At 32.7% G+C, this 23,945-nt stretch overlaps 1 protein-coding gene across 1 annotated transcript in view; it reads right to left on the bottom strand.

The window, feature by feature from the left end:
- Positions 1 to 690: 690 nt before the first annotated feature.
- LOC117124100 (nuclear pore membrane glycoprotein 210-like) overlaps positions 691 to 23,945 on the bottom strand; it is a 53,757-nt gene continuing 30,502 nt past the window's right edge. The window contains exons 22-34 of the mRNA XM_033270244.1: positions 23,875 to 23,942; positions 23,052 to 23,223; positions 20,012 to 20,184; positions 18,607 to 18,688; positions 17,828 to 17,957; positions 16,081 to 16,214; positions 15,008 to 15,125; positions 13,985 to 14,119; positions 12,919 to 13,172; positions 11,500 to 11,713; positions 6,472 to 6,576; positions 5,868 to 5,957; positions 691 to 3,568 (exon numbers count right to left, since the gene is read on the bottom strand). Of these exons, the coding sequence (XP_033126135.1) occupies positions 3,402 to 3,568; positions 5,868 to 5,957; positions 6,472 to 6,576; positions 11,500 to 11,713; positions 12,919 to 13,172; positions 13,985 to 14,119; positions 15,008 to 15,125; positions 16,081 to 16,214; positions 17,828 to 17,957; positions 18,607 to 18,688; positions 20,012 to 20,184; positions 23,052 to 23,223; positions 23,875 to 23,942 (1,842 nt within the window). The 3' untranslated portion in view covers positions 691 to 3,401. The remainder of the gene's footprint in view (positions 3,569 to 5,867; positions 5,958 to 6,471; positions 6,577 to 11,499; positions 11,714 to 12,918; positions 13,173 to 13,984; positions 14,120 to 15,007; positions 15,126 to 16,080; positions 16,215 to 17,827; positions 17,958 to 18,606; positions 18,689 to 20,011; positions 20,185 to 23,051; positions 23,224 to 23,874; positions 23,943 to 23,945) is intronic.

The following is a 23,945-nucleotide window of genomic DNA, read 5'->3' as shown; positions in this document are numbered from 1 at the left end:
TTTTTAAAACTTTGTGCGTGATCAGAATAAATTATGTTGTTAGGTAGGCCTAGATACTTCGACCTAATAGATAATACAAATTAGCGGGAAACTTCGCAACAGCCTGTAAAATAGTAACAAATAGTAAAGACCTGGGCCTACAGATAGTTTTTAATATAGGCAATATACCATTTATGCAGCGTTTTTTCCCCCTTAAGCACGAGACAGATCCCGAATGCGCGAGTTTCACGCGTCGCCGATTGCGTAGGCTTGTGACCTGTACATTATGACGAAATGTCTAAGCAGAAACTTATTATTGTAGCCTTTAGGCCTACATCAATGTCCCGACGAATATTAAATAGATAGAAGCTTTTACATGATGGACAGATATAACCTGAAGTACCAGCACCACAATGGATTTTAGGTTACAACGATACCAGTTTCGTCAGCGAAACACTTCCCGATGTAGGCCTACTTGAAACCCAGAATTAGTCAAATTAGTCTCGTCATATTTGTAATAGAAAAAAAAAAAAAAAAAAAAAAACCTTGTCACTTTACTTTCCTTGCTGAGCAGAGTTTTGAATTCAAATTATGATGAATAATGTAGGTCTGCTAGTTGTAAATTTTGGATTTAGAGAGTGCCTAATATAATGTTACAGTCACGCTGTTGCTTATGTTACTGCAGGAAAGCATAATTTGATAACATAGAAATGCAGAGTTTGAAAAAAAGTTTTTATTACGTACAGTATAAACTTAAGATGCACACATTGTGTATAACTAACATTTACAGTACTTACATTATCTGTGTATAGAAATGAATGTTGGTATTATGTTAAAACCTTCATATTTTACTTCGTGCCATACCTTTTGAACCAGAAATCAAAACTTAGAAATCAGCTCAGGGGTGGCGCCAGCTCCCTTTTGCCTCCCACCCCCTCTCCCCATACCAACAAGTTGTAAGAAAGCTTCCCTTCCAATTCTGTGAGTGCTGTACCCACCCCCTGTCGTTTGTGAGAGAGACGAAAAGATGTTTGGTCCGATTATTTAATAAACATACAAAAACAAAATGGATGGCAGTCGAAACATTTTTTTTTAAACCTAGTATATACGATAATTAACGTAGTGCATTATACATCATAACAAGACACATAAACCATGTATGTGCATCCGAGGTACCTTCAAAATGATGATACACAATTAAAATAATGGTGGGAAAAAATAAATTAATCAATAATTTTTTACAATTTCATAAGTGTACTCAAACCAATGCTTATTTTGAGACTATACGTTTAACAAAGGCCCAAACATTTAATCAGACACTAAACCTCAGAGGAACATCTGTTTGATCGTGTAATATCAGTGGCCTTCTGATTCATTCTATGCACATGATAAGAATGTTAACATTCGTCATGTCGCAATCCTTAATCATGTGTAATACTGTGAACACATAAAGTGCTATTCTACATGGCTTTCGATTGCACGACGACGGTAGGACAGGACGTAGAACGTAATGACGTCACTAAAAGTCATCTGCGCAAGGGAGAACGTTAGGTTCTCCTTGTCGCGTGGATCCTAGGACGCAATTTGGCCAAATTTACGTATTTACGTAGGTACGTAGAGAAAGACGGTCACGCATGAGTGATTCCGTTCTAGCGTTGCGTCGTCGAACAAATCAAAGCTCCCTAAACAAATACAATAGTACTGCAACGATAGGCAATAATTGTCTTTGGTATTTATCAAAACAATGATGTACCATTTATAAAACACATTATTATTCACAAATTGAATTAGCCAGCATGTGGTATGAAATTAACCAAGGACACAACGTTTACAGTTACAGTAAATTTCAACAGTTATTATGTCTATCAACATTTGCATAGGTGCACATTAAATATTAAAAAAAAAATATCAACACTATTTTTCTGGTAGTATTTTAAAAAACTTTTACACTTATCACACGCATTTTACACTTACCACACGCAATTACCAAAATAAAAAAAAAAAATAAAAAAATAAAATAATAAAATAAAAAACTATAAATCAGTTTATAACACATATCAAACATTAGTGAAAGCAAGGGTAAATTTACAATTTTTTTCCCACAAATATCAATATTGCTTAACATTATATTCACAATATCACATTTAAGCTTGTTCAGGCAGATTGTAGAGATCATCTGTTCATGTAATCACATTATCAACTGGGGCTACTGTGTGCAAAACCAAAAATATCCAACTACAACACAATCCGAAACAATATTTAATCTCCCCTCTTTATAGAAAATAGAAAAAGGCGTAAACATGCTGTATGATTAAATCAGTTTATTTTACTCCCACATCCCCCTACTCAAAATAATACTTGGTCATTCCATTGAAAGTAAAATGGGTGAATTAAATTAAAGTGATTAAATATTAGATTGTGAATAATACATGTTTTTGTGTAAATAACTGAGCTGTATTATAACAACCTTTGAACCCTCTACTGCTCTTGTATTATTAATACTGTAAGCTATATCATTTTATTTGCTGACAATAAGTAACATCCACTACTGTACCATGGGTAACAGGCTTTAAGTAAAATAATACTTGATCATAACATTTAAAGTAAACGGGTTGAATTAAATTAAAAAGAGATTAAATATTATTTGGCATTATTATTGTTTGGTTTGCTCATAATCTCCTATCCCCAATTATTTGTAACTTTAGTGGTTTTTCAGGTCCAATACTCAATGTGTTTCCCCTTTTCACTTTTCATACAATGTTTATCTTTATATTTGTTTTCTGTATTTTTGCATTCCTTTTTAGCTTGTTTAATTAGGTTTCATGTACAGTACTGTGCATTTGTATACATTGTTAGTTGCCTTGTTCAGTTTTTAAATTTTTTACTTTTTAAGTTGGATATTTTCAGAAAATAGATACATTGAATTATATGAAACTAAAAAAAAAAATTCAAAAATTATTGATACTTCCATGATGTTTTTAGTACATTTTGTTAATTTTTTTCTCTTTTTCAAATTCTCTAAAATGTAATGTCTGTGACAAAAAAAACACTGTGGAATGCCCTTATTATCAATACTTCAAGCTATATAATTTTATTTGCTGATAATAAGTAACAAATCTCAACTACCAGCAAACAGGCTTTAAATACAATAGTACTTGGTCATACCATTTGAAGTAAAGGGGTCGAATTAAATTAAAGAGAGAGGAGAAAATAATTTCCCTGGTTAACTGCAAAGAAGACTCCATTCTGAATCAATGTTGTGTATTGTAATTACTTTTCATTATCATTTTAACATTTGTGATTTTTGTTTGCATATGTGGAAAATAAAGGTGGCTTCACTACACGAAATAAATAAAGAAATTTAAGAATTTTTTTTGTTTTATGAGAGAATGGAATAGTAAAAATCATTTTTATCCCACTCATCAGTTATTTGGGGAGCCTAATGGTATTCCTTCTTGCGGCTCGTAACCTCTTGTACTCCATAGTGTTGGTGAACGCTGTTGGCGAGGTCGGCGGCGTGGAGACGTACCGTATGTGTCATAAGGTGATGCATATGGTGAGCCACTTTTTGTAGGGCTAAACTGATAATCTGTGGGGGAAAAGTTTATAGTTGTTAACTATTAAATACCTTACCCTAATCCCTGAAGGGAAACTCAACTTCAGTTTTTTTTAATTGCATTGTATTATTTCATTTATCTATTCAGCCAGAACTAAACTGTGACTAATTAAATTTTGCTAATTACACAGTATGTACTTCTGCTTGCCTTGTAAATTTTATTTACCATTATTATAGTATATTTTTTAATTATATAGCGGTACACTGTAAGTGGTGATATAACAACAGTGGAAATAAATATTAAAAACAAATTTATAATAATTTTGAATGATTGAAAATTTATATTGAATGAGCACAGTCGGCTGGCTGCCTTGTCAATCTATATTATTCAATATAGCAAATTAATAAACCAAAAAGTTCTCCAACATTTGACTTGAATGGATAATATGAATAATAGTAATTACTTTATATTGGCTCTGTAATCATTAGTGGTCGTGGGACTGGTTTGGGCCCTACCTAAGCTGGTCAAACTTTTCGTTTGAGTTCATACCACAGCTGCACTGGTGAGGCCTGGAAGGCCGAAACGGATCCGTCTAGAGATATTGGGATTCCTTCCAGCGGATACTTAGTTTATTTTGTCATTCTGATCGGATTTTTTCTACTGTTCCGTTTTAATTTTAAATAGTTTTGCATTATGTGGCCGTTTGCTGTATCATGGGTTTTTCCCATTTGCCTTTTAAAATTTATTTATATTCATTAAAGAATCTCTTTTATTAGATCCAGCAGGCCGCCATTGATGCATGGTTGAGATTGCATCTTTAGATCTCCGATCTTGTTCACAAATTCGCGGACTAGTGCTGTCTCGTAAGAATTTCGTAGGACGCGTTAAAAATGACAAAATATTCTCTGTATCTACTGGAACCGAGTCACATAGCTTGTATTCCACTATTTGCATTCACACCTGGGCTGTATATATATATATATATTGCCTTGGTTTGGCTCTGTAATCATTAGTGGTCATGGGACTGGTTTGGGCCCTACCTAAGCTGGTCAAACGTTTCGTTTGGGTCTATACCCCAGCTGCACTGATGAGGCCTGGAAGGCCGAAACGGATCCGTCTGCAGATATTGGGATTCCTTCCAGCGGATACTTAGTTTATTTTGTCATTCTGATCGGATTTTCTCTACTGTTCTGTTTTAATTTTAAATAGATTCTGTCTCTTATACACATCTTAAATATTTAGATTTTAACCAAGATAGAGAGTAATTAACTTGATCTACCAGTATTTTAATGATGGGACCGGTAGTTCAAAACAGATTCTTTACCACCTCCCAATGCCACATTGTAGATTGCAACAATAGAAATCCTAATCATTTCACTTGTAAACACTTGCTTGATTCTGAAACTGTTTTATTTTTCAAACGTTTATAAATAAAAAAAAAAAAGAATCCAGACCTCATAACCCCACCCAACAAGGCTTGACGAATAAAACACTTCTTATATCTATTAAATTCATCAGAACAACGGGAATGCCATAATAAGTACATAGATGCTTCAGCTTTATAATGGCATAACCAATTTTCCCCGGGATAACACTAATTAACCCCCAGGGGTATCAACTTAAAAATAGAAGATCTCTGTTCCTTTTTTGAGCAAACAGTATAAAATTATATCGCAATAGCTCAATGGAAACTGTGTTGTTGCTAAGGAGTTTCTTTGACTGCTGCTGTGATTTTTCTTCAATTTCTTCAGTCCTTTTAAAGTCCTTTTGCTTTATAGGCCAGTTTATAGAAAATAATTATAATTTAAAATAGCTTAACTTTACACATAATTGTCCGATTAAGGTTATTGAGTTCTCATTATAAAGTTAAATATGTGCTCTATTCATTTACATTAAAAACCCATTTTGATAGAGTACGAGAAACATCAAGCCCACTGTAATGACTTATGTGTAAATTATTACTCTTTGACTCCTCCTCAGTCACTCAATTAAAAGGGTTATTATCAGCTATTCTATTCATATTTTTTTTTCTATTATATTCAAAAATATTTTCAAATATACATGCATTAATTCTATTATTGACTATTATTTATGACTACCTCATACAATTAATCATTTGCTTCAACTGCATAGGTCTACAATTAGCAAAATAAATTGATACTATTATTATAATAAAACAGTGTGGAAGCCCAGAAACTTTTAATTAGCAATGCAAGTACAAAAGGTTTATGGACAGGAATAAGTACTGTAGGTGTGGGCTATGGGACTCTATAGAATGGCAATTCATAACGTATTAATAAATGATAAGCATTGAATAAATAATAAATTTACCTTCAGTGTGAGAGGAGTAGGAAGGTGGAGGCGTGTGCAAAAAGTGGCTGTCTGAACGTGAATCTGTCGACCGCTGCGTGGCGGTAAATGCTGGAGAAAATGAGTACAAAAATTGAAATTAGGATTATAATTAGATATTTTCTTTTAAACAAAGTTAACCAAAAAAGCAACATAGCAGTTGATAGATTGGTTTTGGCATTTGCTCAGAAACTTGAGAGTTCAAAAATCTCGCTGTGCAAGTTGCCTGTGTTTTTGGGTAGGCACATTCTCTACCCAGGTGTATAAATGGGTACCTTGTAGGATTGTGGTCCTAGATTTGTGAGCTTGGTACTTGCGCACAACTAGCATTGGCAGGTTCAAGGGGGACCCAGGCCAGCTTTTCAAAATTATTCACAATAATTACAAAAACTTGATGATAAAAAGAAAATTATCGGCTCTGTATTCTAGTAGTTACAACATCAGGCTAGTTATCTGAAGGTTGTGGCTTCAATTCCTACCTGTATCACTTGCATTTCTTTTTTTTTTTAAATATGAGATTCAGTACGATAACATGTAAGGTTTTTCTTGATGCAAACACATTGAAATAAATAGGTACAGTACTTACTAACTACGATGATACACATGGTAATAATCAATAGCAGTGGGGTGAGGATCACTGAACCATAAAATATACCACCACCCCACCATGGAATGGTATCCAGGGTATCACCTGTTAACAAAAAAAAAAAAAATTACACTTATGATAATAATAACTTTATTCACTGTTAAACTTATTTAACATTTAAGGCCTTCATAATTGTACAGTGAATCACAATATTAACAATAATAAAATGCAATTGAAACTACTATATAATAAATACAAATTAAACATAATTAGAATTAAACATTCTATGCACTCATAGACATTAATCCTGGTAAAGGGCAATTCCACGGTAACAGATTAACATTCACACACAATTTTCAATATTCAAGGTGTATAACACCTACAACTGTATTAATTCAAACAAGTTTTACAGTTTTATAACACAGGATTATATAATGCTTTACAAGCTTTATTTTTTAGTCTTCCTGTTTTCAAAATATTCATAATTAATATATATGGTAACAGATTTACTGAAAATGGACAAGAGATTTGTACCATTGTACATACTATAAAAAGTCGGTGAATTTAGAGAATATATGTTGTTTTCAAGGTATTAAAATGAAAGTATAGGGTTTAACAATAAATGTAATAGTTTTATTTTGAAAATGAAGATATGACATTTTTATTATTATAAGCATGGTAACAGATGGATGGTAACAGATGGATAAAAGGTTTATATTCATGAATTTGGTAATAATCATAATAAATGAATTTTGGAAAACAAATAACATAATAGAAAATAGGAAAAATAAACAATAGTATATCAAATGCATTAATATAAATTATTCTTTATACAAAACAAAAAATTAATAAAAAATATTTTTACCGAAATGAAAGTAAATATATAGATACCGATTCAACAAAGTAACAATAGGAAATTTCAGCTTACAAAATGAAATATATTTGCTGTTTATTAACAACAAAAAAATTCTATTCATTGAAAATAACGTTTAACAGCTTTACTGTAGTTATGAATACATCAGTTATTGTAAATAAATGACAAAATCTAGATTAGTCACTTGACAGTGAATTTTGAGCTTCCAAAATTAAATATAATTGCTTAGCTGTTTATTAACAAAAAATGCTTTTCATTCAAAATTCAAAACAGCTTTAGTTATGAACACACCAGTTATTGTAAATAAACGACAAAATCTATAGGTATTTTCTCTGTTTCTCTGCATTGGATAACAGCATGTTGACAGCTAGAGGTTGTAACAGAGGTGTTTAATTATTCTATCTACATGATATTATGTAACACCACCTTTTTCCATGTCACTGTTCATATCTAGCCCTGTCTCTTATACACATCTAGATGTGTATAAGTACATTGTACTAAAAAAATACAAAGGGTATTTACCAATCAATATACAATAAAGCATGCCAACTGACTTTCTAAATTGATTAATTTCACAATTTATATTGAAACAAAATCAAGTAAACACAAAATAACACAGTAAATAAAATAAATGGAATAATATTGAATGCTTAACTTTAATTGGCATCAGTGATGGTATCATGAAAGTGATAGCATTCAAGGTTATCCATGTATGGTTCTGGTAGTATTCTGATTATATGGTTCTGGTCTATAACACCAAATTTATCTGTTACATCTTTGACAAAAAAATATTTTGCCTACATCATCACTCTTATGCAAATGTGTCATACTATGAATCTCTGTAATTAGTACCACATATCTAAAAGATTTTACTGTTCTTAGTTCCTACTAAGTATTGAATTAATACAAAATCACCACATTGTGGAAGACATTCAGCATTAGGTGATTCGGACGCTGAGGAATTTGATGTTGATGAAGCATCCTCATCAAGATTACGATCTCCGGACAGCACAAACTGCTTTACAGCATTCGAGGTTGCATATGTTGAGTAATGCACAACATGATTTTTGCAACTTCAATGAAGTGTGTTGTGTGCGTGTTTGACAAAGAGTTGACATTTGTCTATCTACCATCAAGTTTATCGTTGTTGTCACAAATTTCTTGTGCAGAGATGAACTTGACATTGATGGAGTAGCTCGCCTTCTTGCTTCTTCACTGAACGACTTAGCATCAGTAACAACTGCTCCGAGCTTTATTGATCTGTAGACAAGGCGTTTTATTTGCCCACCAACTCCATGACAGCACCTTTGCCGTGGCTTGTGGCAAAGAAATTCCAAGTAACATTAATGTTGTAATCATCCTTGAAATGTGTGATGTTTTCTAACAGATATTTATGCTTAAATTGACTAGCGGCACCGTCAGAAAAGAATGAGATGGTTGGAACTTCTAACTACTGCAAATGACTTCACTTTCCATCACCAATGAACGCGCACGCTGTGAATATTGTAACCTGTTGGTGGCTCCAATAGGCGCTCTGAATTTCGTTTTGTTCAATGATCGAAAAGTTCTCAGCAAAATCAACCTGCACTACCATGTGCTGACCATTAGATATGGTTTTTTCCTTTTCAAAATGTTCACTTTGTTGTTGCTTAACAAAGGTGTGTATTAGAAGCTTTGGCAGTTCATTTATGCACTCTTTGAGAGTCCCTGATTGTTCAACCTTTGCTGCACGGCCCTCCACAGTTGCTCACTGTAGCCATTTAACATCTGTATCAGGAAAGCAGTAAACATTATCAAACTTTTAATTGCAATTGGTACATCTCCCAAACATACAAGCTTCATCCTACTGGTCACATAGTACTGTGTCTATAAACTGTTGGAAATGTGTAGGGACATCAGCTGATGTAGCTTTGTGGATACATTCAAGAAGTAATCTAATGTTCTCATGGTATTTGCATACACAGACTGCGTGTGGGAATTCTTGTGACAGGCATACATGGGCTGGTCATAGAGAACAAAATTTTGATAGTACTACAGGATGACATGGATTTTGCTGAAGGTGGAGAGCATGGCATTCACGCAGTCATTACCATAAAACGCTTTTGGATGTATTCTTTCGTGCCATCCTTCTTGACGATTGTAACATCTTTCCTGTTTGGGCTTTGCAATGATACATCGTCCAGACAGAAGTGTGCTTTAACAGCCTCAAAAGTTTCAGTTGAAATCGCACAGTGACTTCCAAGCTCTGTGCTGATGATTAAACTGGAGTATTTGGGACTGGAACATCGTTGAATTTTTCCCGAGATTTAAGTTTTCTTTGACTTTCTTTCTCAGCTGCTCTTACTTTTTTCAAATCAGCATGTGATAGGTTCTTTCTCCTCTCCTTTGTAAGCATATTATCTTTCATTCGGTATTCATCATATTTGCCATTCTCCTTAAGTCTTTCGCGGTATTTTCTCTGTTTCTCTGCATTGGATAACAGCATGTTGACAGCTAGAGGTTGTAACAGAGGTGTTTAATTATTCTATCTACATGATATTATGTAACACCACCTTTTTCCATGTCACTGTTCATATCTAGCCAATCATATTACTATTAAAAGTTGGTTGTGATCAGTTGTGCTGAATTGTACAAACAATGATGAATAATTAAAAGGTTTATGCAATAAACTGGATGCTTATTAAGGTTATGAGAAAAAGAGTTTCAGGTAAATTGTAATATAGTAAAGATTTATTGACAAGAGAATACCTACATGTAGTACAAATACTCAGTATCTGTGGGAGTCTGGAAGAATGAGTATAGCCAGTAGTTTATTAGCAATTAACAACATGTGTGAAATGTTAATGATCACTTATTTGAAATGACCTTATTTAATGCATTTCAGTCCCATTATTTGTAACCTGTAATTCTACCGTCATTCTGTTGCCGTCATTCTGTTACCGGTTTAGTAACAGATTTACATATTTGATATGCAAATATCTGATAAACAAAAATTAATTTTGTTTTTTAAATAATACCATATGCTAGCCAAAACTTGATTTGCATGTAAACATCAATGTTTGCTAATGTCAAGCTTTGAAATAAAAAGAAAATTTTTTATTTTTTGGTAACAGATGGATGGAATTATTATATAATTTTTAAATTTATTGATAATTTTGCAAGTAAAAACAAAAATCTACCTTTTCATCTACCAAACATCTACCTTTTCATCACAACCATTATTTTGAAAATTAAATGAGACTTTAAGTAATCATAAACTTACTTTTTTTTCTGTAGTAACTTGCAATAAACGAATTTTTAGTTATAGCAGATTATAGAATATTATATTTAATCCCAAATTTTTTTATGTAGCAAAAAAAAAAAAAAAAAAAAATCTGAGCTAATATTTGGAAAATATAGACTTTTTTTATCTTTCATTCAAAAAAACAATTGATACAAATTGTAGAATCTTTTAAAACTGTATGGCTAAATACTGTACAAGTTTAAAATTATGATGCAATTGATAATCAATATCCTAAGTACTACTAGTACATTTTGGCCAACAATAACCTATAATACAAATAATGTTCAGGCAATTTTCTGTGACCCACTTCCCAGAACGTTAAGCAAAAACACTCAGCTGGGTCATTAACTAGCAAACAAATTGAAAATTAAAAAAAAAATTTAGAATGCACTCTTTTTTTTTTTACAGCAAATTTCATAATGATGAAAATCCAATATAAAAAAATATCCTAAGCGTCACCACCGCCCTATTAATCGCTATCTTTGGACAAAGTTTTTAACAGCATTTGAAAACTATGAATTACAGTTTTGTTACAATACTTTTATACAATTCTTTGATTACAAATTTAAACATTTGGTTAGTAAAATAATAATGATGCCATCAATCGACATACTTTGTTGTTCATTTGCAGCAAAAAGTACAGTGAGTGTAGTTGTTTTCAGTTGTGAGGAAAGTCCTGCTTTCACTAGAGTTGAATTTGAAGTTAGGACCATGGGATTAAAAGGGAAACATCTTAACCATTAAGTTACACAAAAATAATGGCCATTAAACCACAGCTAAAAACCAAGAAACAAAGACTGGTGAAGTTGGGGATGTGATACCAAAGATATGAATGATAATCAAAGATATTAAAAAAATAAAAAATGCCTACCTCTGGCTGCAGGTTCCACATTGGGTGCTGGTGTAACATTGATGCCAATAACCTTAGCTAAGTTGATAATCTGAGAGTAGAACTCAACATTGACTATGATTTCCTTGACAATTGGAAGAGTGGTTTCTACCAGCTGTACCTGGTAGGCTACATGGCCTGCCCCTTTCACAGCAGGTGCTGCTATGTTAATTAGTGATGTGTCATTCCATGAAACCTGTAAATAGAAACAAAAATCAGTATATTACCATAAGTATTGTTGATGACTATACAGACTTAATAAAAAACACAGCTTGCCTTATATGTTAAAAAAAAAAAAAAAAAAACCCAACAAATTGATAAAGATACAAAAATTGAGTTTAAATTGTTGCAATTCCCAAATCTGAAGACCCTGCCGCAGTGAAAAGGTTATACCTGGGTAATTGCATGTCGGAACAGACCAGAGTACTAGGGATTGGAATCAAAACATTGTGATTTGGATAGTCAAATTATTACAGTACTCTACATTTCTTGTTCAGACGACGTTGTGGCGTCAAACAAAATAGGTGCTATACACACCGAGATATGGTCAGTTTACATGTGAAAGGTATCACAAATTATCTCAAACTACGTTAGCACGTATCTCACAAATTAAGAGGCCTAGATCAAACATTTTTTATTTCTGATCGTTTCTCATGGGTCCAAACAACATACTAAAATATGAACAAAATCCAAGATTTACTGGAGTGCAAGAAAATCCATTATGGTGCTTATCACTAGTTTTTGTAAAAAAAAAAGATATTTATGGAAATTGGGTTAACTTAAGGGTCAAATAATTTGCATATTAATTGAGAGCTAAAAAATGCAATACTACTCCTTTTCAGAATCTTCTGCTAAATTGAACTAAATAATCTGATTTTGATGCTTGTATTAATCAGGCCATAACAAAATTATAGACTTTATATTTTTAGTTTGAACATGGTACATTATTGGGTATAACAGAAAAAAACAAGTAAGTTTAATAATCTCAGGCTATGCTATAGTATGTATTTGATCTTATATTATTAACTCAACATCATTTCAATTATCATCTATTTCTTTCATTCATAAGGCTATCACAAACGATGTTAAAGTTCTGTAGAATTTATTATTATGTATTTATTTTTATGCATCTTTTTTAGATTTTTTGTTTAAAGGTATTTTTGCTCTATAACACCCTTTTTCGACTACAAATATTTTATTTGAGAAAAACATATGCCATGCCTAAATATGGTAATAATCACATCACATCAAGATCATATGCACTGTGTACAGGGACGATCTCCCTTCATTGTGTGCCAAAATCTATTAAAAACAACAAATTATGAATTACTCATACATCACATACTGAAAGATACAAACTTATTTTTCTGTGCTTAATGAATACCAATATTTGAGACTCACCTTCAGATTCTTTAACACCGTTTCAGCTCCAAAAACAATTAATTCAATTTTTTGGTTACTACTACTCAGTTTTTGGTCACGAGCGTTTAGAACCTGGAATGCTGGTAAAAAGGTTAGAGCAACCGGAAGCGCCTGCAACTCCCTCTGTCGCCGCTGACTCTCTACAACTACTCTTAAGCTTATCTGGGTTTCAGTTTTCGATTTATATCGGACTGCTTGCTCAGAACGTTGATGTATATTGCAGGAATACTTGCCTTGGAGAAAATAAATATCAAATGATTACTAAATAACTGCATAATAAAGCACATTTGGAACAAAAAAGGAACATTATTAAAGACCTTTCAAAAGCCACCTTTTATTTAGCCCTTCATAAAAAATCACAGTAAATACAAATTACTACAAATAACATTTGTTAGTAAGTATAATAGGCGAGACTATTTTCACCTTGTTTAGCGAAACCGACGATTGCAAATATCGATGATTTAAAATAAAAATAAAATTTTATTATTAGGCCAATTAGCGAACCCACCCCCACAAAAAAGTGGAAATTTCAGAAAATAATAACAATTTTTCTTAATTTTTAATACTGTCTATGGTGCCTTGAAATCTCTAAAGATAAAGATACGTACTTTCTTCCAAATTATATAAATTTAAAAGCATATAACCATCCTATTTTTACATTCACCAATAACATTTTATTTTTATTTTCTTCTCCGTCTCAATGTTTTTGGCAAAACTTATTTGCTAAATTTAAAGAAAACACATGTTTTTAAAATTTTTATTCCACCCTCCTACGATGATCTTCAAAAAAATAATTACTTGAAGCAAGGAATAACAAAAATCTAGCTTAATTACAAATATTGTTGTTGTAAAGACACAGAAATTATTTTTTTTATGTATAGTCTCATACACTGAAACAAAATTGGGCAGTCGTAAAAGCATTATCAAGTAGTTGTTCCAGGGCTACAAATTCAAGCATAGGCCCAAGGGTTTACATAGAGTAGGCCTAAACTATAAAGTGAAATAAATTATTGCCAATCAAAAATTAAAATTACTATCATCATACCTGTTAGAGAACTGAATGCAGGGTACACATGGAATAACTCAAGTTCTGGTGTACTGGATCGTAGAGGATGCAGGCTACACTTAAACATTGGCTGAATTAGTCCATCTACCTGCTTAACAATGTCGGACTCCACACCTTGAAAAAAAAAAATTCTTTAAAAACTTCAAAAAAAAAAAAAACCCTTGTTCACTTTGAAAAATAAAAATTATCAACATGAACCCATAACTATAAAAGAAGATAGAAAAACATCTGTCACTGAAAGTGCTTTATTATCATTTTTTATCATTATCCAGTATAAAAATCAGAATACACATTTTTCAAATTCAATTATTACTATGGTAAAGTTAATAATTTTAAAGTTACAACATAAGTAAATTATATTATATGATTTTTTTTGTCATTTTCAGGGAACAATACATCTTTAATATAAACTGATAAAATTTTATTTATTTTTTTACTATAAAACAGGAAAATGAAATTTTGGGGCCAGTAGGTAGCTTTTCTGTCCTATTGTGTCGCGTACAGTGTGAACACACATGGTGCGTTTTTATGTGGGCGTGCATTCATTTGTTTGAATAGATAGCGGCGTTTGATTTTTGTAAAAGATATCACATTCTTTCTCAATCACTGTATGAGGTTGTCATCTTTTTAAAGTTCACCAACTCACATTTCTTGAGGCCAACCTTGTATTATTGCATAGAAGTCTCTACAATATGCGCTATGTAAGTCAACAATTATTAATTATTATTATTATTATAATTATTATTATTATTATTATTATTAGTAGTAGTAGTAGTAGTAGTAGCAGTCGTAGTAGTATTATTATCAATATTATTATTATTATTATTATCATTATCATTATCAGTAGCAGTAGCAGTATCATTATTATTATTATTATTATTTCTATTCTTACAACCTTGTTCCACTTTTGGGGTTATTCTGAGTGGTGTTCTGAGAGGCATCTTTTGATAGAACCGTGCTTCCGGCCACATTTGTGTGCCTAATTATTGCCAAACAACTTACTTTGTGGAGAACCACCAAGATCCACAGGAACTTCAATGGGAATATCTTGCGGAACATTACTTAATGTTGGTAGATTACTTGTATCAATAGAAATGCTTTCAATTTCTTTCACAGTAACCTAAAAATTAAGTAAAACTGACTGTACAACCTTTAAGACAAAGCTGCAAAAATTGGAATATTATTAATTAACGTCGTTATATTTCTCAGATTAAAAGATATTAACATTCTTACTGTTTTTTGTAGATTTTGTTGTATTTCTTCTTCATGAAAAATTTGTATTAAACTAGCAAACATCAATGACAGGCTGACACTTGCCGTTTAGATTTTTCACCAGATTAGACCCCTTGGTGTAGGATTTTCACCTGAATTTGACACCATTTTGACACCAGAGGTCAGATTTACAACCTGGGTTTGACCCAAGGGTTAGGCTTTTTTTTCTTGTGTTGCATTCCAATGAAGTTCACCTATCACTCTGTATCATCCCCCAGGCTCAATTTTAGACCCTCAGTGTCAGACATTTACCTCAGGGTTAGAACCCAGGGGTCAAATGTTCTTATATATATTGCTTCCCTGGGACTTTCCACCTGGATCATGTGTTGTACAGGTACGTAGGCGGCAGGGGTGCCACAGGACCCCCAACCATGACGGAAAATTAGTTCCAAGTGAGCTAAAGTACTAAAAATACTTAAGTTTTCGTTGGAAATAAGGATTTAGTCCCGCATTCTCAATTTTTGCACCCTCAGGCAAAAACCTGCCAATGTTACATCTCTGTTGTACAAATGAGATGTGACCAGCCCATTGCAAGCTTGTCTACTAGCGCTATATAAGATTGAACTATTATTATTACTATTATTATTATTATTATTATTGTGTATAACTACACTGCTGTGTGCAACTGATTATGTTGTCATCACATGCGACTGTTGTGCTCCATGTAAATTTGTATTTAAAATGAAATTACCGTATTCAATGACACTACTTACTACACTGTTTATTTACCTTACTTTTAACCCATTATTTCATAACTATTATTTCATAGGTGAAATTTCAATCTGATTTGTTCCATTTAATACCTGTCCATGGGTGACAAATCCATCAGCAAGATTCAAGTCCAATGAACAAGTGCCAGGGCCAGTTGCTATGGCAACACCATCTGGGTTGATTCTTACTACAGTCAAGTCAGAAGATGACCAAGTTCCTTTTTGGCCTATTAAAAAAAATTTCAATAAATAAATTCAGTATACAAACTACACTTGCTATTTTACCATTTACCAACTACGCGGTTTACATTTAAAACATTAAATTTTTAAATTTGTTTAATTGATTGTAACACAGAACAAACGTTATTCTGCATAAAGAAAAGGGAGGCCAGGATTCGACATTTCAAATCTTCATTCCTTAAGATGAAAGGTCGAAATGTCGAATCATGGCCTCCCTTTCTTTATTCTGAGTAACGTTTGTTCTACGTCATTTAAACATTATCAGCAGGGCTCGATTTAGTACTAGCCCGGTGTACAATGTCTAGTAAAAACCGCTCCGGGCTAGCCTATTTACTCCTCATGTTGCCCGGTTGTCTAGTGGAGAATTAGCAAGAAAAACATTTTCTTAAAAAAAAAAAAAGCGGAACTTTCAAGACAATCCCTGCACAGGAGGTACCGCAGCCCAGAGAGTACACTCTAGCTAGCTTTCAGCTCTCCACATGCGTGAGTGTTTAATTATCAAGATGATCCCCAAGTCATTCACCAACCACTACAGGATGGCATGTTATCTTTCTCTCAATAGGAGATCGTTTGATCGTTCAATCTGGTTAATTTAGGTAGTTAGAACATTTAAATTAATGTACTACCATATTAATATTATTTTCTCATAATGATATTTTTTAAATGTCCAACTTTTAATAATAAGTACCTCAATGCTATAGGTAGGCTAGGCCCTAGGTCTTGTCTAAGCCTCGGTAGCCTAAGCAAGATTTATTGCCATTGGGGGTGAGTGTTTGAGACCTAAAGATTTAACAGATGCATTGGTTTGATTGATTTCTGGGCCCTTTTATAACTTTAAAGTTATAACCAGGGAGATGTAAAACATGCTCTTCTGTCCCTGTTATAACCAGAGTCGATTTTGCAGCATGGGTGATTTTTTTATTTATTTATTCAACAATAATTTGAGAGGGTAGCTCAAACAGCAATGCTACAGAAATTATGAAATTGCAAATCAACCTTCAAATTTAATTGTCGCTAATAAATATTTTGAAACAAAATTTTTTCCTGTCTGTGGGCTAGTAAAATATTCTGTGGGCTAGTAAAATCTCTAGTAAACTAGCCCAGTGGGCTAGTTACCAAAAAAAGTTAGGGCAAGCCCTGATCAGTGGTGATAATTGGTTATTGATTGTATAAAAGTTGACTTTATAAAGAGTAAACGTTGTGTATTTATCTTCAGGAATAACTTTGACTAACATTATATAAATTTAGGTGTCAATCTTGTTTTGTATTACACATCAAATTATTTATTTATTTATTCTTTACATTCCCAATGAAAAAAAAATGCAAATCAAAATCCAAGATGGCATGGAATGACTACTGTTATAAGAATTTTCAAAGACACAACAAGGGTGTATCTTAATCACCCTTTTTATCAACATTTTTGTGTACAATTGTCTTAAGTTGTGAAATTAATTGCCAGTGCTTTATAATTTGAGAGATCTTTAATCAGAGGGTAACCGGTAATTGCTTCCATTATCTTAAAAGTTACAACTTCAGCTAAAAATACTTCAGTATTTTTCTTCTTGAGCAATGTTACTGCAGTAAAAGTAATATAGCTCACCTTCACCAGTTAAAAGTGGAGTGGTAAATTTGAGGACATCTCCAAATGTGATTGGATGTTCTGAGTCTATAATGCTTCCCACAGCTACATTGACATAGTCTTCCATCCTGGTGTTTCGCTGATCCCAAACCTGAGCGTTTCAATGAAAAAACATTAATGAGACTCAAACATCGGTAAGCTGTCCCACAATTGAAACATTTTATTATTTGTGACAGGATAATATGGTGTAAAAAGAACATTTGAGAGAGTGTCAAAGGAAGGTATTACATAATAGAGGGCACTCACTACGTCTGCCTGTAAGTGCTAGAATACGTGAAGCGGTCTGCTGATTGTCGTGGCAGCTGTCTTAATGAACCATCATGAAAAACGATCAGAATTGCGTTCTTTAAAGAAATCGCGATGGTCGATGACCATCGGGCAGAGTGTGAATGCACAACTTACTGTAACAGTAGCAATACTATTAAACTTTTTTTTATGAAACGAAAATATAATAAAGAAATAGAATGCATTTTAGTAACTGCTACCCCCACAAGAGCAGGTAAGATAGGCAAAGAATATTTTTTTTTTATCATATTGGTTTGACAGGTGTGTCGCCCCCCAGAAAATATGAGAATATAGGGTTGCGAAGGCTTATTTAATCGAGTTTACAATAATATGTAGAAAATACGAATACATCTTTCCCCCAACAAATTGTGGTTTTACTCCCTGACACCCACCCCAGCCCCTCCATGGCACAACCCCTCAAAGGAAACTGGCACATAGGATTGTGAATTTAATACCTTAAACAAGGAGCTTCCTTGGTGAGCAACTCTGGCAACAAAGGAAGAATTAACAGCCGGTTGAAGTTGTAGCAGATCATATCTGAATATAGACATAACAAACATGTGTCAGTAAAGTATTTATTTATTTATTTCAACAATCTTTAATCAGCCGAAGCTGATAATTACGGACCCTCAATACATACAGTAAAACAAAGGCAATAGACAGTATGAAACTAATAAATTAATGGTAAAATGTTATCGCTTCACTTTCACTTTCAGCAGGCTGAAAAAAATCGAAAGATGCCTCTTAAGTAGGGCCACCGGTACAGTTGGTCAGGTTTCAACCTGACGACTTTTTGACAGACCACCAGTTAATTGATTAGGTTTTGAATAGAAAAAAAAAAAAAAAAAACAATCAAGCATATCATTCTGAATTTACAAAATAAAATAACTCCAAACTAATATATATAAATGATTATACGGATTAAAGATAAATAAAAAGGAATTTACAACTAAAAGGTGCAAAATAATTAAACAGTAATCAAATAACTATCAAAATATAGGCTACTATAGATACAGTAATACAACAGACAAAAATGGAGGTAGCTTTTGAGGGATAACTTAGAGGATTAAGTAGTAGATTTAGGTTGCATCCTGTGTAATAAGAGCACAGATGAACATAAAATCAAGCAACAAACAGATCCTTGTGCATCAGAGCAAATATACTTTACGGAAAATCGTCCAGGTGTTCTGATACAGTCAAATGTAATTGATTCAGAATTTCCATCAATTTACAGATGCAACTTGATGGCGGATTTTCACAGAGAAGTCTTTATATTCACTTCATGTTTGTTTCAAAAACTCTCTTAGAATGTTGATTAATATGCCCTAGGTATTGTTATGCAAGTTATGTCTCACATGAATGATCTACCTAGTTTTCAGGTGTTTCAAACAAAGTCAATATACAGTTTAATGCTGATATTGCAGTCAAGTAAAAGTAATTCTATCAAATGCACCACATATGGTTCACCACTGTTTACTTGATCCGGGGCTTCTCTCCAATTGGAGATCTGCACTTTACGTTTAATATTTATTCTCATAGTTTATTGTTTTATTTTTATATTGTTTTAAAAAACATGGTTTTAAATTAAAGTTCATATAGTGAAAACAACTTACATCCCTAGTTAGGACCAAGAACAAAAACAATATTAACACCAATATGTTCAGTATATTTTCTATAATCATAAATAGATAATAAACATTAACCTAAATATTATCATCTTGGTACTAATATATGGATGTTTTTAACATGGGAATAAATAAACTTCCTATAGTTGCCTGCTATTAACAAAAACAAAATTCCCTTCATGATATTGGTTGGTCTAATATTAAAGACTAGATTGAAGAACAAAAATCTGCATACCTGTTCAGACGATGCTCAAGATCAAGATTTGTTGCATCAAATTTTGCACCAACATTGTCGTAAAAACTAGCGGAAAACTCCAGATTCAATCCTACTGGAAAAACACGGAGTCGCTTGTCGGTTGTCATCAACTTTGTGTCACAGTTAATGGAGACGTACAACACAGGTCTGACCTACAGAAGGGGGCAGGGAGTTAAAGGTCATCAGTTAAAGATTACGAGTGTTTTGTACAGAAACATGCGTATTAATATTTCAAAAAATGTGTGGTGTCATGGAAACAATTAGTCCTGCAAAGTACACCAAGTCATTTTGATATATTCAAGAAAATATTCATGAAGTTATATTTTGACAGATCTCGTGTTTAGGTACTTTGATTTAAGGAAATTGATTCAAAGACCAATCAATAGAAATAATGTTATATTTATAATATTAATTTTTAATGTTTTGTACAACAAGTATCATTAGTGTGAATGCACCATAAATTTATTTATTTATTAATTTCATTTATTTTGTTTTTTTGGTATAAAATATTCAAAATGCAACAAAAGTTCAAATACTTTTGAGACAATAGGAAAAAATATAAATATATATACAAAAAACATCAAACCACACAAATAATAAACACAAAACTTTAAGCCTATTAATTCAATTCAATCAATATACATTAATTATAAATCTATATACTGTATATATGAAAATTGTTATAACTAAGTGATTATTGATAAGATGTTAATTTTTGATTCTGGTTAAATAAAAATCAACTTACATTACAGCTAATCACTGAATTTATAGTTAAGGATATTTATATTCTAGTACTATAGGCATTTAAATATAACAGAATGAATATTGGGATTGCATACATTATCACATGAACCTTGGTAACTGCCACTTTTCAAATAGACTGATTACTACTTAGTATTACCAAAAAAAAATTACAGAAAAATCAATTTGTGTTATTTCTGCAATTATTATACTAATGTTATAACAATGAGTGAAAATAGAGTCAGTCAAACCATACCGTATATACTCGTGTATAAAGTCGACCCACGTATAAGACGATGCCCGAGTTTGAGAAGATTTTTGGACAACCATTGTTTCACTGTCGGAATTCATACCTTTTGCTGATGTTTGAGTATACTGCTATTTATAGCAGGTTACTCTATGCTGCAGACGATCGAAAAGTGATGTCATATCCATAACACATAAGTAGAGAGGACCTTAGCTCACTCAGTCGGCTAATCTGGTGGTAGCCACTGTGTGTGTGCTGAACCATGGAGATCTCTAGGTTCTCGGTTCAATTCCTATCGGTGCTCTCCTTGTGTTTCAGCTGGAGGGCTGAAATACAAGTTACAATACCGCACCGTCTTTTGGATGAGACGTTTGGTCCAGTGTGCATTTATGGCGAATGTGCGCAACATTAAAGAATGCAGTACACTCTTCGGAAAAGAGTAGGGGATTGTCTCCCAGTGTACGGCCCAATCATCACCAGAAGGACCCTACTGAAGTTGTAAGCATGAATTTGGGTCCTCGGGTTTCGTCTTACAATAAAGTGTTGTAAACAAATTGGTATGCAGAGGTGAGCCAAATTTTAAGAAACACAAATTCCCAGATATTTCAACTTACTTGGTAGTTAGCTTCATGAGACTCTAGAAATACTTACTAGACCTAGTTTAATAACAATGATCTATTCAAACTAGACTATAAAATATTGGACCATCAACTTGTTTCTGCAGATAGCTAAATAATAAACAAAACAAAGCCTAGCCAGATTCTAAAATACCTACATTTATTTACAATAAGACAACCAACAAGGCACTTGACCGTCACTTGCTTGGTTTGGGGCTAGTTCATCAACTATTTCTACTATTAGCTAGATTCTAAAATTTACTTACATTTACTTACATTTATAACAAGATGAATCACCAAATACATCATTATATTAAATTTATATAAGGATATACATTGCAACAATAAAATAATCAGGCCAAAACAAAACTAACAAGAAATAAATTATGTTAATTATTATTAAATACATTAACTAGCATGTACTGTTCAAACATAAAGTATAAATAATCTTATATGAAATATTCAATAAAAGCATACATCGTACACTCATTCGAAAGGTCCAATGATTAATCTCAGATAAGATAGTATAATACATACTCCAAGTATAGAAATGCACGCCATCGTGTCGGGATTCAATCCCGACACGATGCCATGCATTTCGATAATTGGAGTATGGGTAATTCCATGACAATTCAAAGTGGTCAATAAGTAATTGTATGAATGCAGAATCTGAATCTACTCATAAACTTGAGCAAGTACTGTGATTTTTAGCTTTGTAGGTGACATAGAAAAAAACTTAATGAGACTTCAAAAATCAAAGAATCCAAATAACGTCGCCGGCGGCTCTAATGGGTGCCACACCCACTTTTCCGGACACTGGCATCTCGGAAAGTATTGGTCCGATTTTGGATTTTTCTTAGTTACTAAAGTTACAACAAACCCTGAAAATCTAAACCATATCTGAGATGGTGACTTCCGCAGCCACGTTGAATTGGCATTGAATGACGCGTATGTATTATATACTCTCGTATATTCATTACTTTCAACATTATGTATACAAAATTGTGTGCATTCATAAGCCTACTAACATTTTAGTAGCTTCATTGCAGCAATAAATTTGAGTGAATACGGACGGTCGGTACAAAAGACGAACATGATTTTTAATAAATTTAAAATTTGTATGTCACACGTATAAGGACGACCCCCTAATTTTTAATCGTAATTGTAATTTCAAGCCTCATCCTATACGCAAGTACATACGGTACTGAATTCCGGTAAGTGGGGAATGTTTCTAAATAATGAAAGTTAATATTATGTAACTAAATTACATACTTGAAGAATATTTTTTGATACGTATGAGAAAAAATAAATGGCCTTCTTTGGTCTTTATAAAGAAAAAAAATAATTTAATAATTATAATAAAAAACATAAACAATCAATATTTTCATTCAGGTAGTATGAATTCCAACTTTACCTTTACAAGAACAATTGTCGACTGGTTCAATCCAAATCGTTCAAGCGCAACAACAAGTACAGACACCTCACCGACAATTTCACCTGATGTTACCACACCCTGTTGGTTCACAGAGATAATGGCTGACTGGGGGTCGCCCAGGATCGTGTACGACATTGTCGCTGAACCATCTCTAAAAAAATTCATAAAGGAAGGTAATCTGTATGAATATAATAGCAAATAATCTTCTATTGGTAACTACTAAGTTGGATCAGTGCATCAGGGTTAATCTCTCTCAAATCACCAAAACAAAAGAGGCAATTATACCAAATTTGAGAAGAGCTGTAAAGCAAACAAATATATCTGATATTTTGATATCATGTGATACCATGTAGACTAAAATTTTCACCAAAATTCTTCTCCGGATCATGTGATCCACAATGTCAAATCCAAGGACAATGGAAATAAAATAAGTAATCAATATTTAAATGGAGTATATATACAAAAGGAATGCATGATTTTTTGAGATTGAGTCCAAAGACACTGATATCAACCTAATCAGCTCACATGTTACTGAGATACAATAATTGAAATATTGACGGACACGCCTATTTTGGCCGAAGTCGCTGAAAAAGAACCGCAACAAATTTGAAGAAAGAAGGGAATAACCCATTAATCTTTTACACAAAAAAATTTTATTTAAAGCTACCATCATTCACTCTTACCAAGTATTTTAGAATTATTATTTTATTAATATGAATTGTTGACATACGAATTGCTGGCATAAACATACATGCAACTGATGCTATATAATTATTAATGACTGATTTTCGGCAATTAATACCTGTTTGTTTTAATCAGTCCATTTGTGTTTGGCGTCATGAGCAGTGTGCTATCGCAGCTCGTCGGATGTGT

This window comes from Anneissia japonica, unplaced genomic scaffold (genome assembly GCF_011630105.1).
Source record: "Anneissia japonica isolate Jap-2015-1 unplaced genomic scaffold, ASM1163010v1 scaffold2996_len279161_cov141, whole genome shotgun sequence".
Lineage (NCBI taxonomy): Eukaryota > Metazoa > Echinodermata > Crinoidea > Comatulida > Comatulidae > Anneissia > Anneissia japonica.
The sequence above is the reverse complement of the archived record's forward strand: the minus strand, read 5'-3'. Positions and strand labels throughout refer to the sequence as shown.